General features: G+C 32.0%; 3 protein-coding genes and 1 long non-coding RNA gene across 9 annotated transcripts; all 4 read left to right on the plus strand.

Moving 5' to 3' along the window:
• The first annotated feature begins 2,106 nt into the window (after positions 1–2,106).
• On the plus strand, positions 2,107–3,891 carry LOC114291923 (uncharacterized). Its single transcript, XM_028235810.2, has 3 exons — positions 2,107–2,629; positions 2,846–2,899; positions 2,963–3,891. The coding sequence occupies exons 1-3, from the start codon at positions 2,107–2,109 to the stop codon at positions 3,889–3,891; spliced, it is 1,506 nt and encodes a 501-aa protein (XP_028091611.2).
• A 3,155-nt stretch (positions 3,892–7,046) lies between these two features.
• On the plus strand, positions 7,047–13,396 carry LOC114291909 (uncharacterized). Of its 6 annotated transcripts, none has more exons than XM_082869956.1 (4): positions 7,438–7,959; positions 11,269–11,494; positions 11,614–12,603; positions 12,691–13,396. In XM_082869956.1, the coding sequence occupies exons 3-4, from the start codon at positions 12,517–12,519 to the stop codon at positions 13,261–13,263; spliced, it is 660 nt and encodes a 219-aa protein (XP_082726082.1). In that variant the 5' UTR covers positions 7,438–7,959; positions 11,269–11,494; positions 11,614–12,516; the 3' UTR covers positions 13,264–13,396. The 6 variants fall into 6 exon arrangements, with proteins under 6 accessions (XP_028091592.1, XP_082726082.1, XP_082726083.1 ...); XM_082869957.1 differs by having other exon boundaries at positions 12,694–13,396; XM_028235791.2 differs by lacking the exon at positions 11,269–11,494 and having other exon boundaries at positions 7,047–7,959; positions 12,259–12,603.
• On the plus strand, positions 10,651–12,057 carry LOC145791754 (uncharacterized). Its single transcript, XM_082872188.1, has 4 exons — positions 10,651–11,181; positions 11,269–11,333; positions 11,445–11,511; positions 11,614–12,057. The coding sequence occupies exons 1-4, from the start codon at positions 10,651–10,653 to the stop codon at positions 12,055–12,057; spliced, it is 1,107 nt and encodes a 368-aa protein (XP_082728314.1).
• Positions 13,397–16,189: 2,793 nt separating the features above from the next.
• On the plus strand, positions 16,190–16,872 carry LOC145790904 (uncharacterized). The gene is made up of 2 exons (XR_014330270.1): positions 16,190–16,357; positions 16,435–16,872. It is a non-coding gene; the product is annotated as an uncharacterized LOC145790904 (long non-coding RNA).
• Positions 16,873–19,454: the final 2,582 nt, after the last annotated feature.

Here is a 19,454-nt window from a genome sequence, read left to right on the forward strand (position 1 = left end):
TTTGAGATTTAAATTAATAAAATTAAAACTTTGGAGTTTATTTTGTTACAATAGTCAAACATTAATTTTTTTTTTTTAATTTTCCTTAGAAAAAATGAACAATGAAAACAAAAACATAACCAAACTGCTACTCAAAAGCGTATTTGGTAGTTTTTTTTTTTTTTTCTTTTTTTCTATTGTTGGTCATTGAAAAAAAATGAAATTTATTTATAAATTTTGTTTGAAATTTTGTTTTTGGGAAAGTTTTTTGAAAACAAATTTAGATTGGAGTTGTTTTCAATCCTCAAAATGAACTAGACAATCCAGTTATTTGTTATGGACTCACTTCAATCAGCAGATTGTTCTATGTAGATCATCGGTAAAAACAAACAAAAACAAAAATTTAAAAATCCAATAATTATAATTAATGACATAATTTTATTATATTCATTTAGATAAATTACACTTTTTTCCATTTATTTTGGTCATTTTTTCAATTTGTTCTTTGAAGTTCCCCTCCCCCAACCCCAATCCCAATCCCAATCCCAATCCCACTTTGACCCTTCATATTTTAAGTTTCACTATAACCTTTCATTTTTAAATTTTTTCGAGTTTATTGCTAAATTGCAAAACTAAATAAAAAAATATTACGTTAGAGATTTGCATTTATGTTAGAGATGTCAATTATATATAATAAAATATTGAGATAATTACCTAAAAGTCCTATCAATATGTTTGGTTGTAGCTTAGGTCCTATTAAAAAAATTTTGAACCAATAAGGCCCATTTGTAGGTATAAAGACGCGTTTGCCCTTTAACATGAACAACTGTATATAAAATTCCATTCACGCTATTTACTAGAAAAAAAAAAAGAAATCAGTTTACAGATCAGTTATGGAAGTAGCTGAAGATTCAAATTGTGAACGATCTTGAAGGATTTATTGCTTTGGTTCGCTATTATACGTAATTGATTTCTCGATTTTGATTCGAATAGGAAAGGATCTTGAAGGATTTCTTAGTTTGGTTCGCTTTTTGAGTTGAAATCTATTGGAGTTTGTTATGTGCGATTTCGATTTATAAATTGAAGAATTGATTTGCTCGATATTTGATCTTCGATCTGGTTTATAGGTATGTATTGTTTCGATTTTGTATATTATTTTTTTTAGAATTTTCTTTAGTTTTGATTGAATTTATTTATGAGAATATGTTGAATAATTTTGTTTTTACGAATTGAAGACGTGATTTGCTGGATGATTTCTCGGTTTGGTTATTTATTTTATGAATTGAAAACGTGATTTGTGAAATATTTGTATTGTTATGAAGTTTTTTGTTCTGGTACTTTTTGTTATGAAGTATTTGTGAAAACTGAGAAAGTTCTTAGTATTGTTATGAAGTATTTGTTCTGGTTTTTATTGATGCGATCTTTTTTTCTTGTTTAGATTGAAAGATGAGTGAAGGTTGTACGAGTGTGCCTATTTTTTTGTTGTGCAAGTATAATGGTTGCACATTTGCAATTAAGATTGATCAAAATGTTACATATGATCAGTTGGTTGAGAAGCTATGTTTGAAATGGGATAATTTGCAATCTGATAATATTTGTCTATCTTACTCGTTGCCTGGACATCCTAATTGTACGTTGGACAACAATGAGGAGTTAGATTTGTTGTTGGCATTAGTTATGCATTTTGATTCAAAGGGTATTGATGTTGTTGTGAGAGTAAAAGACTCAACCATTGACTGTGGTTATCTCAACAAAAGATTGGATTATGGAGAAAGAGAGTCAATGTTGGATCTTGAAGTTTGTGATATTGCATTGTCTCATTACAGCAGTAAGTCTATGAACTTGTCAAACAGAGCATCTACATCCTCCAAAAGGAATTCGAGGTTGGAGGTTGAAGAAGAGGTTGATATGTTATCATCATTTTGTCGACACAAGGAAAAAGTACTGTTATCTGCTGGTTAGGCAGTTATTATTACAAATGTAGGACAGAAATTTGAAGGTAGAATTGTTGAATTTCGTAATGAATTGGTGGAGTTTTCTATTGAGTGTGGATTTGAGTTCATATTTGTTAAAAATGATAAAGTTCGTGTTACCGCACAATGTTTGTTTAGAGAGACAAAAGGTTATATGTGGAATGTTCATGGTAGAGTGGAGAATGCTAATGGGTTTTTTTATATAAGGAAGTTGAACAATGTCCGCATATGTGGTGCTGAAGTACGTATGATGAATCGTCCTCATATGAGTTCTGATTTAGTTGCTGATTTGATTGTTGAAGGTGTTCGTGATAATCCATTGACACGTCCAGTTCATGTTGTTCGGGATTTTAAGTTTGGGTATGGGCTGAGAGTTAGTTATCATCAAGCTTGGTTAGGGGTAGAGAAAGCAAAAGGTGAGATTTTTGGAGACTACTTAATGTCATTTGACCAGTTAAGATGGTATGTGGATGTTGCAAAGAGTTGCAATCCAGGGAGCTACATTGAGTTTGAGTGTGACGATGATACTAAACGGTTTAAGAGATTATTTGTTTCTTTTCATTGTTCCATTAGTGGATTTAATTATTGTCGACCTCTCTTATTCCTTGATGGCACATTTTTGAAGGGAAGATTTAGAGGAAATTTACTTGTTGCTACAGGAAAAGATGGAAATCAAGGTACATAAGAAATCTGTTTTCTCTGTTCTGAAATTGAGAAAGTTCTCAGTTTAGAAATATGATTGAATGTTTTAAATTTTATATAATATTGTTGTTGTATATGCATTTTTTATTTTTTTAGTTATTCATTTTAGTGTTTGATATTTTGAATGTTAAAGTGTTACCATTTTCTAAGAATAATAGAATATTTTCGTTTTTTCTGTTTTGTACATGCAGGGTTCTTTCCTGTTTGTTTTGCAGTTGTTGGCTCAGAGAATCAAGATAACTGGCGTTAGTTTTTGGAGCATTTGAGTAGAATTGTTTCACCAGAACGAAATACTACATTTGTGTCAGATCGTAACCTTGGATTAGTTGAAGTGTTGCCAAAGGTTTTCCCAATGGCTGTCCATGCTTATTGTTTATATCATTTGAAGATGAACTTGAGGCATCATTTGCGTGGTATGTTTTATGGATTGAAAGAAAAGCTGATCACTCTGTTTGGGAAATGTGCATATGCTCCAACTGAAGAAACATTTCATCAATGTTTGGTTGAGTTAAAGACTAAAGATGGGTCAAGAGTTGAAAAGTTTTTAGATGACATACCATATGATCATTGGAGTAATGCATATTTTCGAGGGCAACGCTTTGGAGAGATATGGTCAAATGTAACTGAATCTTTCAATTCGTGGATACAAGAGGAACGCCACTTGCCTATCACAAAGTTGATTGATAGTGTAAGAATTAAGTTGATGAGAAAAATTGCTAAGAGGAGGGAACTTGTTAATAAATGGAATGGTTTGATATGCCCTAAAATGGTGTCCAAGTTGCATGATGGTTTTAATACTTCGAGGCCATGGATTGTTAGTTCATTTGGAAATGATGTCTATGAGGTGCATTCACATCCATCTGTTTCAGTTGACATTAGTAGACGAATTTGTTCTTGTGGCGAGTTGCAGTTGAAAGGGTTTCCATGTACACATGCAGTTGGTGCTATACAAAAGAGTGGACATGATTTAAGTTTATTTGTTGATCAATACTTCTATATTCAAAGTTATCAAGAGTCCTATTCTTTTCCCATATATCATGTTCCTTCAATTTGGAAACCAGATTGTAATGTTGATGGTGATAGTGAAGTTGTTCTTCCTCCTTTGTCTAAGAAGCAACCAGGAAGGCCAAATAAGAAGAGGATTCGTTCGAATGGTGAGAAAGTAAGGCAAATTACTTGTAGTAGATGTGGAAAGGTTGGCAATCACAATAAGAAATCGTGTAAGGAGGCTTTATGATTTTTTGTAGCTGCTTTGTGATTGTAAAAATTTCGTATTCATAAATTTCTTGAAGTAGCAGTTTGTACTGTTGAGTGCTGAGTAATAATCTTCTATGTTTTGAATAAAGTGACATTGAATTGAAAGTGAAAATATTCTTAGTTTCAAATTTTAATTTTTGAAATTGTTTGTGTTAATATTGTTTGGTTGGCTTTCGTAAATAAACTTGACTGTTGAATGTTTGTTTTGAAGATTATGTGAATACTGTATAAAAAGTGAACATATTCTCAGTTTAAGTTTTTAATTCAAAATAGCTGATTTTGTGATAATAGTGTGAGGCTCTTGTTATGAATTGGAACTAGTTATAAATGTGATCAATTGAATGAATGTGAATTAATATTCTAAATAGATGTGGTCGATGCTCTATGTTTTGATTAAAGTAACAGTGGACTGAAAGTGAAAATATTCTTTATTTCGAATTTTAGTTTTTCAATGTCATAATATTGTGAGGCTGCAAATAAATTGTTGTGATAATATTGTTGTTTGAAAATTGAGTGATCTGTATAAAACTAAAAATATTCTCAGTTTTAAAGTTTTTAAATTTGAAAATAAGTGATTGTGATAATATTGAGGCAACAAAACACTGCATAAAAACTGAAAATATAAACAAAAACATCAACAAAGCACTGAGAACATGGAAAAAAATCCACTATTTTCACATGTAATACTATTTTCACTTTTCCCATATAATAGTGTGAGGAACAAGATAATAGAAATTGAGAATATGGACAAAAACATCAACAAAGCTCGGGTGCATATATCTTTGAGAGTATGACAAAATATTCCATTACACATCATAGAAATTGTAATATGTTTGTTAGGCCATATGCTTGGAACTATGAACAAAAACATTAGTCATTGTATCAGAGTATTACAAAAAAGAGTTCATTGAGTTACACATCAAAAAAGATTTCATTGAATGTTGCAATCTTGACTCTACTTGACTCTGATTGATCTTTGTGGATCACTGAGGAACTCATGTACCATATCTGCTCTGAGTCTTGTGGATGTGCCTGGTGGTAATGTGTTTGGAATTGGTTGATGCCTCATGTATTGTCTTATGATGTAGCAAACAATAATTCCACAGTCATTCCTACAGAAATCATTTTTAACACAGTTAGGGAAAAAACAAAATTTTTTGAAAAAAATATTAAAATTTGTTAGTTATAATAAATTAACATACGCCATTGCTTCTTCCTGAGGGCTGTCTTTGACTGATTCAATCTTGACATCAGGATTCCATGCTTTTTCTGCTTGACAACGTGTATCCTTCATGTATTGATGGATGATTTTTTGCTGTAAAAAACATCAATATAAAGTATGTAATGATTTACTTCTGATTATTGTAATGGTAATCTGAAATTGTTCTTACCAGTTGATTTGCAACGTTGTAGTGCTTGTCCTTTCCTTTTCTTGGTCTCAAAGAATTGAAATGTTTCCAAGTCCCCAAGTGTTTGTCGATAACAAGTAATGTCCGATGATTGAAATTGTGGATGGGGATATGGATGTATCTACATGGGAGCAATTCTTGAAAAATATTTTTCAAAATATTTTTCCTTTGTTCTGAAGTTTTCTTCTTTAACATTGGCTATTTTTTACAAAAAATATGTGAATGTTCACAGTAATGGTACGAACTCAATATTCAAATGTCGATGAAAAGCAACAAAACATGATTAACTACGATTTATCACTCAAATTGTTTTGAAATCTGCATATATTCCCAGCAATGATACCAAAATCAAAATTTGAGAACATTCACAACAATGATAACATACACAAAAAATCTACTTTGAAACCAAAATTGAACGAAAGATAAAGTATAGAATTGACACATGCATATTTATTCCTTACCCAATATAGACTTGATAGTATGAAAGACTTGCCATTTTACTCTGCTCCATCACCAGAATTTTGTGCTTGTGGTTCTCTTTCAAGAATTTCAGCATATGCATCAATTGTCTATCAAATTGAAACACAAAAGTGATGTTAACAAATTAATGAGAAGTTTTTCGGTGTTAAAATATTACAAATATTATACGTACACAGCTGGATATGTCTGTCCCTTTTACCAAGTTCTTGATATCATTAATAAACACACAATTTTCATATCTTGCGCCAAACCATATACAAATACTACAAAACAATAAAAAATGTGTTAATAATTAAGTCAAAATATTTTTAGAAAACAGAGCTATTTTACAGTTTCATTTCGTATATTTGTACTACATGAAAAATTGAAAGATTTATGTAAGATTATACCTTGATTCTGTTTGCTTTTCTTTCTAAAGAATTTGTAGTTTATACTTATCTTCAGGAGGTAACAATTGAGCCACATGATACTTATTTGAAATTGTCTCATCTTTGTGTTCTTTCTCTTTCTTAACTTTAACTTTCTTGCCTCTATACTCATAATCTGATATCTCAGCAGTCTTCCTTGCTTTAGCTTTGATATTTTTAATCATGGAATTCTATAGATTTGTTTGTCTTGATTCTATCAGATCATCGGCTTTTATTGCACAAACTTGTTGGGTTAAGTCATAGATTTCTTCCTCCACTAACTGATTCTGCAACTGAGAATTTTGACAATCTTTCACATTTGTATTTGTCTCACAATGTTTTGTTGCAAAAGGTTGTTATGTTATCTCATAGACCTCTTTCTGATGGAGCTCTTTGTCCACCACTTCAGAATTTTCCTGGACCTCTTTCTGCAGTACTTGAGAATTTTCATCGTTTATTGTATGACCTTCATTCTTTGCATCTGTCCCAGAATGTTTTACTCCACAAACTTCTTGGGTTATCTCATGGACCTCTTTTTTAACCAATTGGTTATGCAATCGAGAATTTTCATCTTTCAATTGTTGTATTTGTGTTGTGAATAGTCTGTTATCCTCTTCAAGTTTATTTATGTAGATGGTTTTCACTGTGTTGTCAAGTTGCAAATTATTGTTCTCAGTTTTAAGTTTCATAAGTGTTTGTTGATGAATTTGTTCTTCTCCCTCAGGTGCATCATTGAGTACAATGTTGCAGAAGTCATTAAAGTCTTCATTTGCTGGCTTTTGTTCTTGGTGGTACTCTTCAGCATATTGACCATCTTCTTCTTCTTCTTCTTCTTCTTTATCATCATCTTCTTCAGAATCTTCTTCTTCTTCTTCAGTATTTTCAACATCTTGTTTTTGTTGTTCTTGTTCTTGTTCTTCAGTTCTTTGTCTTCAGAATTTTCAATATCTTCTTTTTCTTCTTTTTCAGTGTCATCAAGTTCTTCATCACTTTCCTCACTCAATTAAGCACTAGTTACCTGTAGGTCAACATACAATAGATATTAGTTTTTGAAATAATTGAAGTTTAGGAAACTAAAAAGTTTCTCAGTAATAATTCAGTGTATAAAAATAAGGATTTTTCCCAACTTGAATTGAAATTCAAATGAGATGAGGATATGACCTGTCTTGTTGTCAGTTGATGTAATGATATGACTTTCATACATTTATGTAATTTAATAAGATTCCACTTGATCACCCTTGGGCATGCTTCGCTAACTTCAGGGTGGATGATCAGTGTGTGCTCACACAACCAATACTACAAAGCAAACGTAAAGAATTTTTGTCATTTGAATAAAAAATAATACTATCTGTTATTAACAACAAATTAAGGCTCCGTTTATTTTGGAGGATAAGATGAGGATTGGGATTAAGATAGTTGTGGGTCCCATTTAATACCCTGTTGTTTACAGAGGTGAGGGATGGATTGAAAAGCCGAACGGCTTCATACAAGCCTTGCAGAGGGGATTCACAGTTTGCCCCAAAACTTGGTATTCAAAGTTAGTCTGCTAGTATTAGGAGTGTGATTTACTTCTTTACCCATATTGTTGCCCTAGCCCTAACTCATCAAAGCAGCAGCAATAAAAGGGAGAGGCAAAGAGAAGCTCTTCTTCTTCTTCAGATTTTCAATCTCAGTACAGCAAGCTCTCTCATATCAGATTTTCGATCTCAGTACAGCAAGCTCTCTAGATTCAGCTGAGCATCTGCTACATCGGTAATTTTATATTTTTTGTTAATCCCACTATCAGATTCTCTACCCCAAATTATACCCTGCTTTTTTTTTGTGGTTTATGATTTGTAAATGGGTTTCTAAAGTTAGCACCAAATTCATAGTGAACAGTGGGAATCTGTTCATATCAAGTTGGGTTGTCCTTGTAAATCTAGTTTTTGAATATGATGTGCTTTATATATAGTCAAGCTTGGAAAATTGGGGCTTACATTTTCTAACAACTAGGGGGATTTCTATCATTTTTTGATACGGTGCTAACTACGAATTTGGTATGAACAGATTTACAAGGAAACTAGATTGTGGGATTAACAGATTTTTTGAAGTTAGCCTTGCCATCGAACACCTCAACTTTAGAAACTAGATTGTAAAAAAATAAAAACCAGATTAACAGATTTTCTAAAGTTTCTAAATCTGTAAATCTGGTATCAATTTAGTTTCTAAAGTTAGCCTTGCTATCAAACACCTCACAAGCTTGTAAATCTGTTTTTTTTAGCCTCAGCTCAAAATTCTGAATTATTTTTACCATAATGTTTGATGAAAGGTAATCTTTGATGAGCTAATTTGCTGAAAAAATACCAATGAATTGGAACTTGCAGGAAAAAATTAAAGATTATTAGAAACTAATATTTTTGGAACTTAGAAACTAAAAAATTTTGGAACTTAGAAAATTTTTGGTGAGCTAATTTGCTGAAAAAATTACAGGAAAAGGAAAGAAACTAATATTTGAATTAAAATACCGATGAATTGGAACTTAGAAACTTCAACCTTGATTTGATTGTGCTTAATTCTACTTGATGTTTGTAAGTTTTGTTTTTACTAGCAAAGTCAATGGGAGTATGGAACACCAAATTCCCTTCTTTTTTTTTTTTTTGCAAACCATATGGAACTTTAGTTTTAAATGTTTATTTCCTATGTTGAAACAAGACTCTATTTACGTTCAAAATGTAGAATTTTTATATGCTAGTAATGGATGATGTCTTGGGTTTCTTTGGGTCTTTCATGTATATGATAAAATAATCCTTGTAATAGTTTATGGCCTCTCTGAAGATGTATGTTTTCGGTAGAAATATATTGGCTGCTTCTTAATCCTTGTAATTAAGAACTTGCCCTCATTCTTTCTGTTTCATTTAATATATTCTCTGTATATATAACTTTTTTATCTGCAAAATACCCACTTAAACTAATCCTTGTAATGAGGATGTATGTTTTTGGTAGAAACAAATGTTATATAATTTCATTTCATTTGTTGTTCCCTTTTTTCTTTCTTTCTTTCTTCTTTGGTTGTTTTTTCCATTTAGTGTTATATAATTTCATTTAATTTCCATGTCATTTTTGTTTTTCTTCCCATGTCAACTTGGGCCCTTTTTTGCCCTCTTCTTGTTCTAGCTATTCTTTCGACCTGAATCAAATCATGCCCTTGTAGTAGGTGCCAATGCAATCTTTAATGAAATGCATTCATATTTTATTGGAATTTTTTTCTTGTACCACCATGCATTCATCTTAACAACTTTGCTTCCACAATTCACCCACACTTTTTTTTGATGGTTATGTTATTTGTTACGTTTTTTTTTTTTTTTAACAACGGAAAATGTTATGTTATTTGTTGACCACCAAGTATTCTGTAAGCATGGTAGCTAAATGTTTGTCTCAAAAATTCCCACTCATGTTGGTTGGTATTTTATGATCAAAGTCCATTTAGAGGCACTTTTTCTGCTCCCTTTTTCTGAAGTTAAAGTAGCAAAATAGATCTAGGCACAATAAATCTTTTGATGGAACTGGTGATAGGCATTTGCACTTGCTCATTTCTTACTGCTAGAGTTTTTAATATTGATCAGCTTCCTTTTCACCTCAGCACAATCCATGTGCATTAATTATTACTACATGATCTATTGCATTTTCATGTACTGCTCTGATTTTTAATGTCCTGCGTGACTTTTTTTCTTCTGATTTTCAGATAGTTTTAATTTATCTTGCCATGAACAAGTTGTAGAACTTGCCAAAGACACTTTTGGAATAGATGAAATCAATACAGAGAAAGCAATAGGAACTGAACCTCAAAAGAATCATAGTTATGTTCAACAAAGCAATAGGGTCAAATTCTTTATGGGTCAAATCATTTGTTTCAAATTTTGTCTAGGTCATTTATTTTTTTAATTAAAGATTAGTTTGTCTAGGTCATCACACGGGTTGCGTAAGTTTATTAAACCTAACTACCCTCTTATAAGTTTGCATGATAATACTAAAAAAAAAAATTATCCCTTTGAGTTTTCACCATCAGTTTTTAATTTGTGATGTATTGTTGTTTTGCTAAGGAACTATGTTAAAAGCTTGTTTGAACAAAGTAAAGTGACAGATGAACGTAGGGATAAAATCCATAATGTCAAGAATCTAACAACTTGATCTGTGTTAGAAATTCTTTTTTTTTTTAATGTTATTAAAATGGTCAAATCAGACCATGTTTTTTGTTTTTATTTTTGCATATATGTTGATTGTAGTTTTCAGAGTTTTTTTTTTTTTTTTTTTTTTGAAATGAGTATAATGTTCTACTTTTTGTGCATATGATGTTCTAACTTTTGCATATGATGTTCATATGATGTTTATAAATCTAATTTTTGCATATGATGTTCTACTTTTTGTGCTAAGTTTAGCCGCTTATTGTTTATTCATTTTTTGTAGATGGATAATAATTATGCCACTAAGAAAAGGAGAAAGGGCCTTATAGAGGAATTTGTAGGCCTCCAACATGTTGTTTCATCCATTAATTATGCATGTGCTATGTATATAGTGATTTTACATGCTGCATTCAAGAAGAAAGAAATTAGGTTGCAACTACCTAGATCACCTCACCCCTATGGAAAACAAATTGACCATTTGAATAGATTGGTCAACGATAGTGACATAAATTGTCATGACCAACTTCGGATGAATAGGCGTACTTTCATGCTTTTATGTGGGTTGGTGCGAAGTGTTGGATTGTCTGATTCAAAATATGTTGTCTTAGAGGAGCAAGTTGCAATGTTTTTGAATGTGCTTGCACATCATATTAAGAACCGCAAAATTAAATTTAATTTCATGCGTAGTGGTCAAACAGTTAGTAAGCACTTCAATAATGTTCTCAAGGCTGTGTTGCGCCTCTATGGTCTCCTCCTTAAGAAGCCTGAACCAATAACTGCTAATTGTACAGATGATAGATGGAGTTGTTTTCAAGTATAATATATTTACAACTTGGCTTAATTAGCGAATTATATTTTTCTATTACCTATATTAATTTTATAATATTGTTTTATTTTTTAGAATTGTGTTGGTGCTTTAGATGGAACCTATGTTAAGGTTCTTGCCCCTGCAATAAACAAACCAAGGTATAGAACGAGAAAGGGAGAAATTGCCACAAATGTATTGGGTGTGTGCTCACAAGACATGCAATTCATATATGTCTTACCTGGATGGGAATGATCTACTTCTGACTCTAGGGTACTTAGAGATGCTGTCAGTAAACCTAATGGGTTGAAAGTGCCTACTGGTATGATAATTATATATGTTGTTATATATATAAGTATACTATATCTATATTAAACAATTATTTTTGTACATACACAATAAAACCATCTTACATAATTACTGGTCACTACTATCTCGTAGATGCGGGTTACACAAATGGGGAGCGTTTTCTTGCACCATATAGAGGACAGTGTTGTCATCTTTCCACATGGAGAGAAGGGGGTGCCCCAACAACTCTACAAGAGTTTTTTTAACATGAGGCACTCTTCTGCTTGTAACGTCATTGAGAGGTGTTTTGGGCTACTTAAAATGAGGTGGGCAATATTGAGGACTTATTCTTACTTTCCAATCAAGACTCAATTTCGTATTATCACTACATGTTGCCTTCTCAACAATTTCATACAACGTGAAATGCCTATGGATCTTGACGATGATGAGAACCAGGAAATAAATCCTCCTCCTCCAGCTATTGCATTAGGAGATGAAATGATTGATGTTGTTGAAGCATCTGATCAATGGAGTGAATGGAGAACTGCCTTGGTAACCCAAATGTTTAATGAATGGCAAGTAAGCAGAGGTCAATAAATTAGTGTTGTATGATGATTTTTATGTAATAGTGAGAGTTTATTATGGCATGTAATTCGAACCATATTTGTTTAGTTTTTGTGTGGTATTTGTAACAAATATTCTGTAAGTTGATTTGTTATTTATGATTGACATGTGCGTTATGATTTAAACTTATGATATATGTATATATATATATATATATAAGTATGGATGACACAGGTACCACTAGTTCTCGTAAGAAGGGGAAACCTCGAAGGTTTTGGAATCACCGTGAGGAACTCTTCCTCATTACAACCATGAAAGATGTAACTGCAAGTAATCCCAGGTGGAAGCTTGAATAATCAGTTTAGGGCAAGCTTCTACAATGAATGTGAGAAAAAGATCTTAAGTGCATTTCCTGGAACTGATCTTCGAGCCACTCCTCACATCGACTCGAAGATTAAGTTGTGGAGGAAACAATATAACACTCTTCAAGATATGTTAAAGATAAGTGGTTTTGGTTGGGATGATGACCAAAAGATGGTGCTTGTTGATAGTGACGACGTATGGCAGAACTATGTCAGGGTAAATCTCATTTTATGTTGTTATTTGCATGTCTTTGTACTTAAAATCAATCTATTCTTTTTAATAATTGGATAATCACTTGTGTAGAAGGTGTCGGCTGCAAAAGGGATGCGAAACAAGCCATTCCCGTTCTATGAAGATTGGCTTATTCTATTTGGGAAGGATAGGGCGACCGGTGAACTAGCTGAGGATCCTGCTGATGCAGTTGCAGCAATAGAAAATGAGGATGCAAATGCAACTACAGAAGAAGGAGAACAGTCTCCTGTTGAACAGTTTAGTATGAACATGGGTGATGATACAGACTACTCAATGTCTACTGCAGAACCGTCTGACTCTCCTAAAACTGGAAAAAAAGGGGCTCGACCTGCTGAGGGGATTCCCATTGAACTATCAGAGATGGCAAAAAATCTTGGATCATTCATTGAGAATACTAATACTACGATGGTGGAGATGGCTCATAGGATAGGATATTCACATGACCTATCCCAACAAAGGAGGTTGGTTAATGCAGAACTTCTAAAGTTGCTAATGAGTAATACCCAAAGATTGATGGCAGCATCTATGATAGTGAAAGATGAAGACAAAGTTGACTTGTTCTTCAGTTTAGATGAGAATGACAAGATGGAGTGGGTTTCTTTGCTATTGGAAGGTCATATTTGAATGTGGCATCTACTATATGATGGTCTTTTTGTATGATGGGTTTCTTTTTGTTTGCTCATGTGTTGGGCTGTTTAAGACTGGTTTTTGTCGCTTGCAATATGTTTATATGATGCTCCTATGTTGGACTGGTTAAGACTGGTTCTTGTAGCTTGCAATATGTTTACATGTTGCTCCTGTGTTGGGCTGCACTGTATTGTATTGTATGCTACTCTCTGCTACTTTTGAAAGAGCCATAATATGCTACTTTTGCTTCTTGTGATTCTGACCACTGTGGGTGTCAGGGGCGGAGGCACTCAAGGCCCAGGGGGGTCACGTGCCCCCCCTGGGATTTTGGAAATTTTTTTTTTTTGAACATAAAGAAAATATTTTACATAAAAAAAATTTATAAAAATATTATTTAAAGTGAAATGTCAATGATATTTTTAAAATTATGAGAACAATAATGGTTATTTTGATTGAAAGTAAAGAGACTATGATAAGTTATATTATTATTTATAAAAATTTCAATATAATGGTGATATCTATAATTATTGACATGCAAACAGAATTAACCTTAATGAAGATATGTGAAATTTATTGGATTGTTACGTACATTTGACATGTAGAGTTTGTCCTCCATATGTTTTTTTCCATTCATAACTAAAATGACCACTATATAAATTATAATCAAGTAACACATCTTCAATTATAAAAAAAAGTAAAAAATTACAATAGGTCATAACTAATATCAAAATGAGTCATAACTAATATCAAAATGAGTCATAACTAACTATTACTTGATATATAATAATAGCCAAAATAAGAACCACAAGAAGTTATAACTAAATTATATCTAACACTATAATGTGTCATATCTAAAGCCCACGAAAATCATAATTACGACATATGATAAACACTTTTTTTTATGGTGTGTTTTATAGAATTTCTTTACTAAAATATATTATTTCTATCTCAACTTATCTTCTTTTTTAATTCTTCAATCTACCTATAAATAGTTACTCCCCAATATTTATATAAAATTTAATCTCAAATCCTATAATTTAAAATTCACATTTATCCAAATGGACTCTTAATATTTAAGTTTAGTAATATCTCATTGTTGTTTATTATAAAAATAAAAATTAAAATTTGCTTGGTTAGAGTTTTCCAAAAATACTTTTCAAAAAATTCTACTTTCTTGTTTTTCGGGTTTTTTTTATTTATTTTTACTGAATTTTTTTAATTTTTAGACATATCTAATATAAATATACCTAAAAAGTAAAAAATTTGTGAAAAAACCTTTTAAAAATTCACTAAATACAAAAAATACAAAAAAAAAAATTATAAGAAAATTCTGTACATTATTTGTATTTTTATGTATTTATTAAATTTTTAAAATATTTTTTCACAAATTTTTTAAATACATCTAAGTAAAATTCATCTAAAAAAGTAAAAAAAAATATTTTTAAAATTTAAAAAATATTCACTAAAAACAAAAAAAATACGAAAACCAAAAAACTCAATTTTTAAAAAACTTAATTCAAAAAACTCAAACCAAACACACTGATGTTATCATTAATTTGTGCCCCCTCTCCATCAAATTCCTAACTACGCCACTGGTGGGTGTCCCATGTTTTTATATAATTTAGTTGAATTGTGGAGACCACTTGCGTCTGTTTAATGTTAATAACTTGAAGTAGTTCCATACATTGGTTTATTCTAGAACAAACTTGTTTAGTAGCTGATTGTTATATTTTAATTAAGTTACTGCGTAATTGAACTGTATTGGATCATACATTCCAGTGTGGGCGTTCTCTAATGTTTTTGGATTGGGGCAGGTTGGACAATGCAGGCTATGCTGTTGGTGCTAGGGTGTTGGAACTTCTTTTCCATCAGGAAAAGGTTTGGAACTCCTGTGTGTTAGATACTATAACTTATTTCTGAGGTTTTGATGCTTGTTACAGGTTAATCTCCACAGTCATCAGATAGAGACATTTAGTTTGTGTTACTTGTGTATATATTTGATATCTCCTGTACCTAACAAGATGGTCACACACATCCAATCAGATAGAGGCATTTAGTTTGTGTTACTTGTGTATATATTTGATATGTACTATCTAGAAAATGGCAGAACTATGTCAACGTTGTAAAAGAGAACAGGAACATATACAACATGGTTCAGGATTTAAAAGGTTGGTTAATTTCTGAATAACAACCATTTACTGTTTTGATGAAATTATCAGTCTTGCTTTTTTTTTTTTCTTTTAAAGATAAACTACAAAGCATATAAACCAAGTGTGTTTACTCTATCATGGTTGAAAATTTTCTTCAGGGAATATTCGAGTTTATTGCAGAATTAGACCTGCCTTCAGTGCCGAAACAAGAAATGTGATAGATTTTATTGGAGAAGATAGGTCATTAGTGGTTCTTGACCCATGGAAACCCCAAAAAGATGGGAGGAAAGTTTTTCAATTCAATCATGTGTTTGGACAAACTACTACTAAAGGTAATACGCAGATTCTTCTGTTTTACCAATTTTGTGAATTATCTTCACTTGGCATAATAATCATTTCCCCTCCCCCCAACAGATGAGATATTTAAGGACACTCAACCAGTAATTAGGTCTGTAATGGATGGATACAATGTATGCATTTTTGCTTATGGTCAAATTGGATCTGGAAAAACACATACTATGGTGAGGTTCTTTTCTGATTTGGCTTCAGATGCAAGTGTTTTTTTTTCCTCCTATTTTCCTCCATGATTTATTGATGATTGTCAAATATATCTTTTTGCAAACACAAAATATCCTTTTGCAGTTGCATTTCTGCCACTTGGCACATCAATTTTCTGCCTCTCGGCACTTAAATTGCTTTCCTTGTTTAAAAAGTGTACTTTTTGTTCCACTTTAATTATTCATTTGCCAAATTTTTGTATTCTTGACTATCAGCAAATTAGAAATTCAAAGCTGTACTAGTGAAAATGGCTTGAGTATTCCTGATGCTTCAATGCATTATGTGGAATCCACCAATAATGTTCTTAGCGTGATGAAACGAGGTGATCTCAATCGTGTTGTCAGTTCCACTGCCATCAACAACCAAAGTAGTCATTCCCACAGGTCCAATATTTATTTTATTTTTTTCATCTATTAAATTTGATGAAAAAGTCGATTTACATTAATTGTTTATTTTGCAGTGTCTTGACAATACATGTGCACGGTAAAGATGTATATGGAAGTATTCTTCGCAGTTGCCTCAATTTGGTGGACCTTGCAAGAAGTGAACAGGTTGAAAAGTCAGAAGTTAGTGGTGATGGCCTCAAGGAGGCACAATACATTAGGTTGTAATATGCAACCTAATGACAAGTTGGCTGCAGAATGCATTAGGTTGTAATATGCAATATAAATGTGATCTCGGCCTGTTGTAATATGCAATATAAATGTGATCTCGGCCTTGGGTCAGAAGAGTTCTCTTCATTTAATTAACTCATTATTGCAAATTTTTGCCAAAATCACCTATTCTAAATGTGAAGGGTCATTTCTGATTGTGGAGTTTAGGCCTTGTCTGTATGAAATTTATGCATGTTGTATACTGACAGTTTTAATGATTCAATTTCAAAGATTTATTTGTACTTCAGTCTATTTTCTCATTCGACTTTCAGTCATTCGAACTATTTATTTATTTATTAAACATATTCATGTAAAAAATTTAAAGAAATCGAACTATATATATTTTAAGAAGAAAATTTCAAGAAGAAAAAAATCGAACTATGAAAAAAATTGAAAATAAAAAAAAAATCGAAAAAAATCGGACTATGAAAAAATTTCAAGAAGAAAAATATGCTGTGTGCAAAGCTATACTGGCCATGCTTCAAGCTGAAAGGATGAAATGTAATCTTATTTTCAGTTGGATTATTTAATAAAAAGAATAAAAATAAAAAAATTACAAAAAAGAATAAAAAAATAAAAAAAGAAGAGAGAATAACATTGATAGTTGGATTATTTAATATTTACAAAAAAGAATAAATAAATAAATAAATAAAGAAGAAGAAAAAAAAAGAGAATAACATTGACTACAAATTTATTGATAGTTGGATTCACTAATATTGATAAATAAATAAATAACATTGACTAAATTTTTTTTGATAATTGGTTTCTTTAATAATTTAAAAAAAAAGAAAAAAAAAAGAAGAATAACATTGAGTAAAAATTTATTTATTCTTTAGTTGTTATAAGTCTAAATTTGATAATAATGTAAAAAGGGTATTTGTGGAATTTCACATGGTTAATCCTATTCCTATCTCTCAAAACAAGCATGAACTATTACTAGTCTATTGGTTATCAAACAAACACAATTTTCTTAATCCCCTCACTATTAGTCCCCTCACTAACAGTCCCCTCACTAATAATCTCCTCCATTCTACCTCTGAAAACAAACGGGGCCTAATAGAATAGAGTAAAGATGTACTTACTAAGAGAGCCATAACACATCCTGTGACTTTTGCTAGATTTTTGTGGTATTTTTCAATTGAAGACATCAGTGTGTTCCTTATTGCGTCTGCCCAATTGTATGTTCTCATTGAGTTTATGTCTTCCATGTAATTAAGAAATACCCATCCAACTGTTGTTCCTGATGTAGAGAAAAAAAGCTTCAAACAAGTATACATACACAACATCCTTATCACATCTTCAGTATCTTCTTTCTTCTTGTCTTTCAATGCTTTTTGCAACAAGTCTATGATGGTTGTGCTCGATAGCCTTTTAGTTTGTATGGATCTCCTTGTCAGAAATGATGATATACTTTTATTTCCATAACCAAGATGCATCGGCTCATCTCCACAAGATATACCGAAGATGGACTTGATGTCTTCTGTTGTTAGCTTTACAGTTTTTGGTCCTAACTGGAAAGAACCACTGCTACCTGGCTGGTATGTTTGAATTATTTTCAATGCAATGTCATCATATTTTCTGCATTGTTTATAATTCATCTTCTTTTTCAATATGGCATCAAACAATAACCAAAATGGGGTTTTCTTCAAGCCATTAATATGCTCATTCCTGAGTTTGATGTATTGTAATAGCTTCACTATTGTCACCATGTTTGATCTGAAAGTTTGTTTTTGTTCTTGTATTTCTTGTTCTTGTTCTTCAGCATGTTCTTGTTCTTCGTCTTCAGTATTTTCAACATCTTCTTTTTCTTTTTCTTCAGTGTCATCAAGTTCTTCATCACTTTTCTCACTCAATTGAGCATTAGTTACCTGTAGGTCAACATACAATAGATATTAGTTTTTGAAATAATTGAAGTTTAGGAAACTAAAAAGTTTCTCAGTAATAATTCAGTGTATAAAAATAAGGATTTTTCCCAACTTGAATTGAAATTCAAATGAGATGAGAGTGTGACCTGTCTTGTTGTCAGCTGATGCAGTGATATGACTTTCATACATTTATATAATTTGATAAGATTCCACTTGATCACCCTTGCGCATGCGTCGCTAACTTCAGGGTGGATGATCAGTGTGTGCTCACACAACCAATACTACAAAGCAAATGTAAAGAATTTTTGTCATTTGAATAAGAAATAATACTATCTGTTATTAACAACAAACTAATAGAATAGAGTAAAGATGTACTTACTAAGAAGGCCATAACACATCATGTGACTTTTGTTGGATTTTTGTGGTATTTTTCAATTGAAGACATCAGTGTGTTCCTATAGACGTCCCGAACGCCCCGGGAGGACGAGTCCCGTTCTGTTCATTTGGGCTCACTACAGTTCGGACTCTCAAATTGTCACGGTTCTCAATCTGAACCAAAGAGTTCAAATCCGGCAAATCGTTTTGAGAAAACAGATTTTTTTAGAAAAAAGTGCCAAACATGGACTGCTTTGCCAGATACAGAGTCGCCACCTAAATATTTTATTTTGGGGGAAATTTAGGAAACCCTGACTCGTTGCCTAAGGCCACGTGTCCGTCATCACCAAAGTTGCCTCGGCTCGGGAACTTGGGTACGATTGGGGAAGGTCACTTCGTGAGCACCCCCGCTCGCCCGATCAAAAGATCGGCCTCTACTAACCATGATATCGAGTTTTGAAAACATTACGCGCTCTTATTCCGGTTATTAGCCTAGATTTACTATATAATACGCACAGCATACAAGTATAGACTGGATCGCCTGAATTGGAACAAAACGTTTCATGTTCGTTTATTTTGAAAATGGT

This window comes from Camellia sinensis, chromosome 5 (assembly GCF_055761805.1).
Source record: "Camellia sinensis isolate YWXY chromosome 5, ASM5576180v1, whole genome shotgun sequence".
In the NCBI taxonomy this organism is placed as follows: domain Eukaryota; kingdom Viridiplantae; phylum Streptophyta; class Magnoliopsida; order Ericales; family Theaceae; genus Camellia; species Camellia sinensis.

Coding starts and splice junctions, on each gene's coding strand:
- LOC114291923 (XM_028235810.2), top strand. CDS start 2,107: ATGTGGAATGTTCATGGTAGAGTGGAGAATGCTAATGGGTTTTTTTAT. Junction 2,630..2,845: donor AGGAAAAGATGGAAATCAAG/GTACATAAGAAA, acceptor TTGTACATGCAG/GGTTCTTTCCTGTTTGTTTT. Junction 2,900..2,962: donor AGAGAATCAAGATAACTGGC/GTTAGTTTTTGG, acceptor CATTTGTGTCAG/ATCGTAACCTTGGATTAGTT.
- LOC114291909 (XM_028235791.2), top strand. CDS start 12,517: ATGTTAAAGATAAGTGGTTTTGGTTGGGATGATGACCAAAAGATGGTG. Junction 12,604..12,690: donor TATGGCAGAACTATGTCAGG/GTAAATCTCATT, acceptor TCACTTGTGTAG/AAGGTGTCGGCTGCAAAAGG.
- LOC145791754 (XM_082872188.1), top strand. CDS start 10,651: ATGGATAATAATTATGCCACTAAGAAAAGGAGAAAGGGCCTTATAGAG. Junction 11,182..11,268: donor ATAGATGGAGTTGTTTTCAA/GTATAATATATT, acceptor TTTATTTTTTAG/AATTGTGTTGGTGCTTTAGA. Junction 11,512..11,613: donor CTGGTATGATAATTATATAT/GTTGTTATATAT, acceptor ACTATCTCGTAG/ATGCGGGTTACACAAATGGG.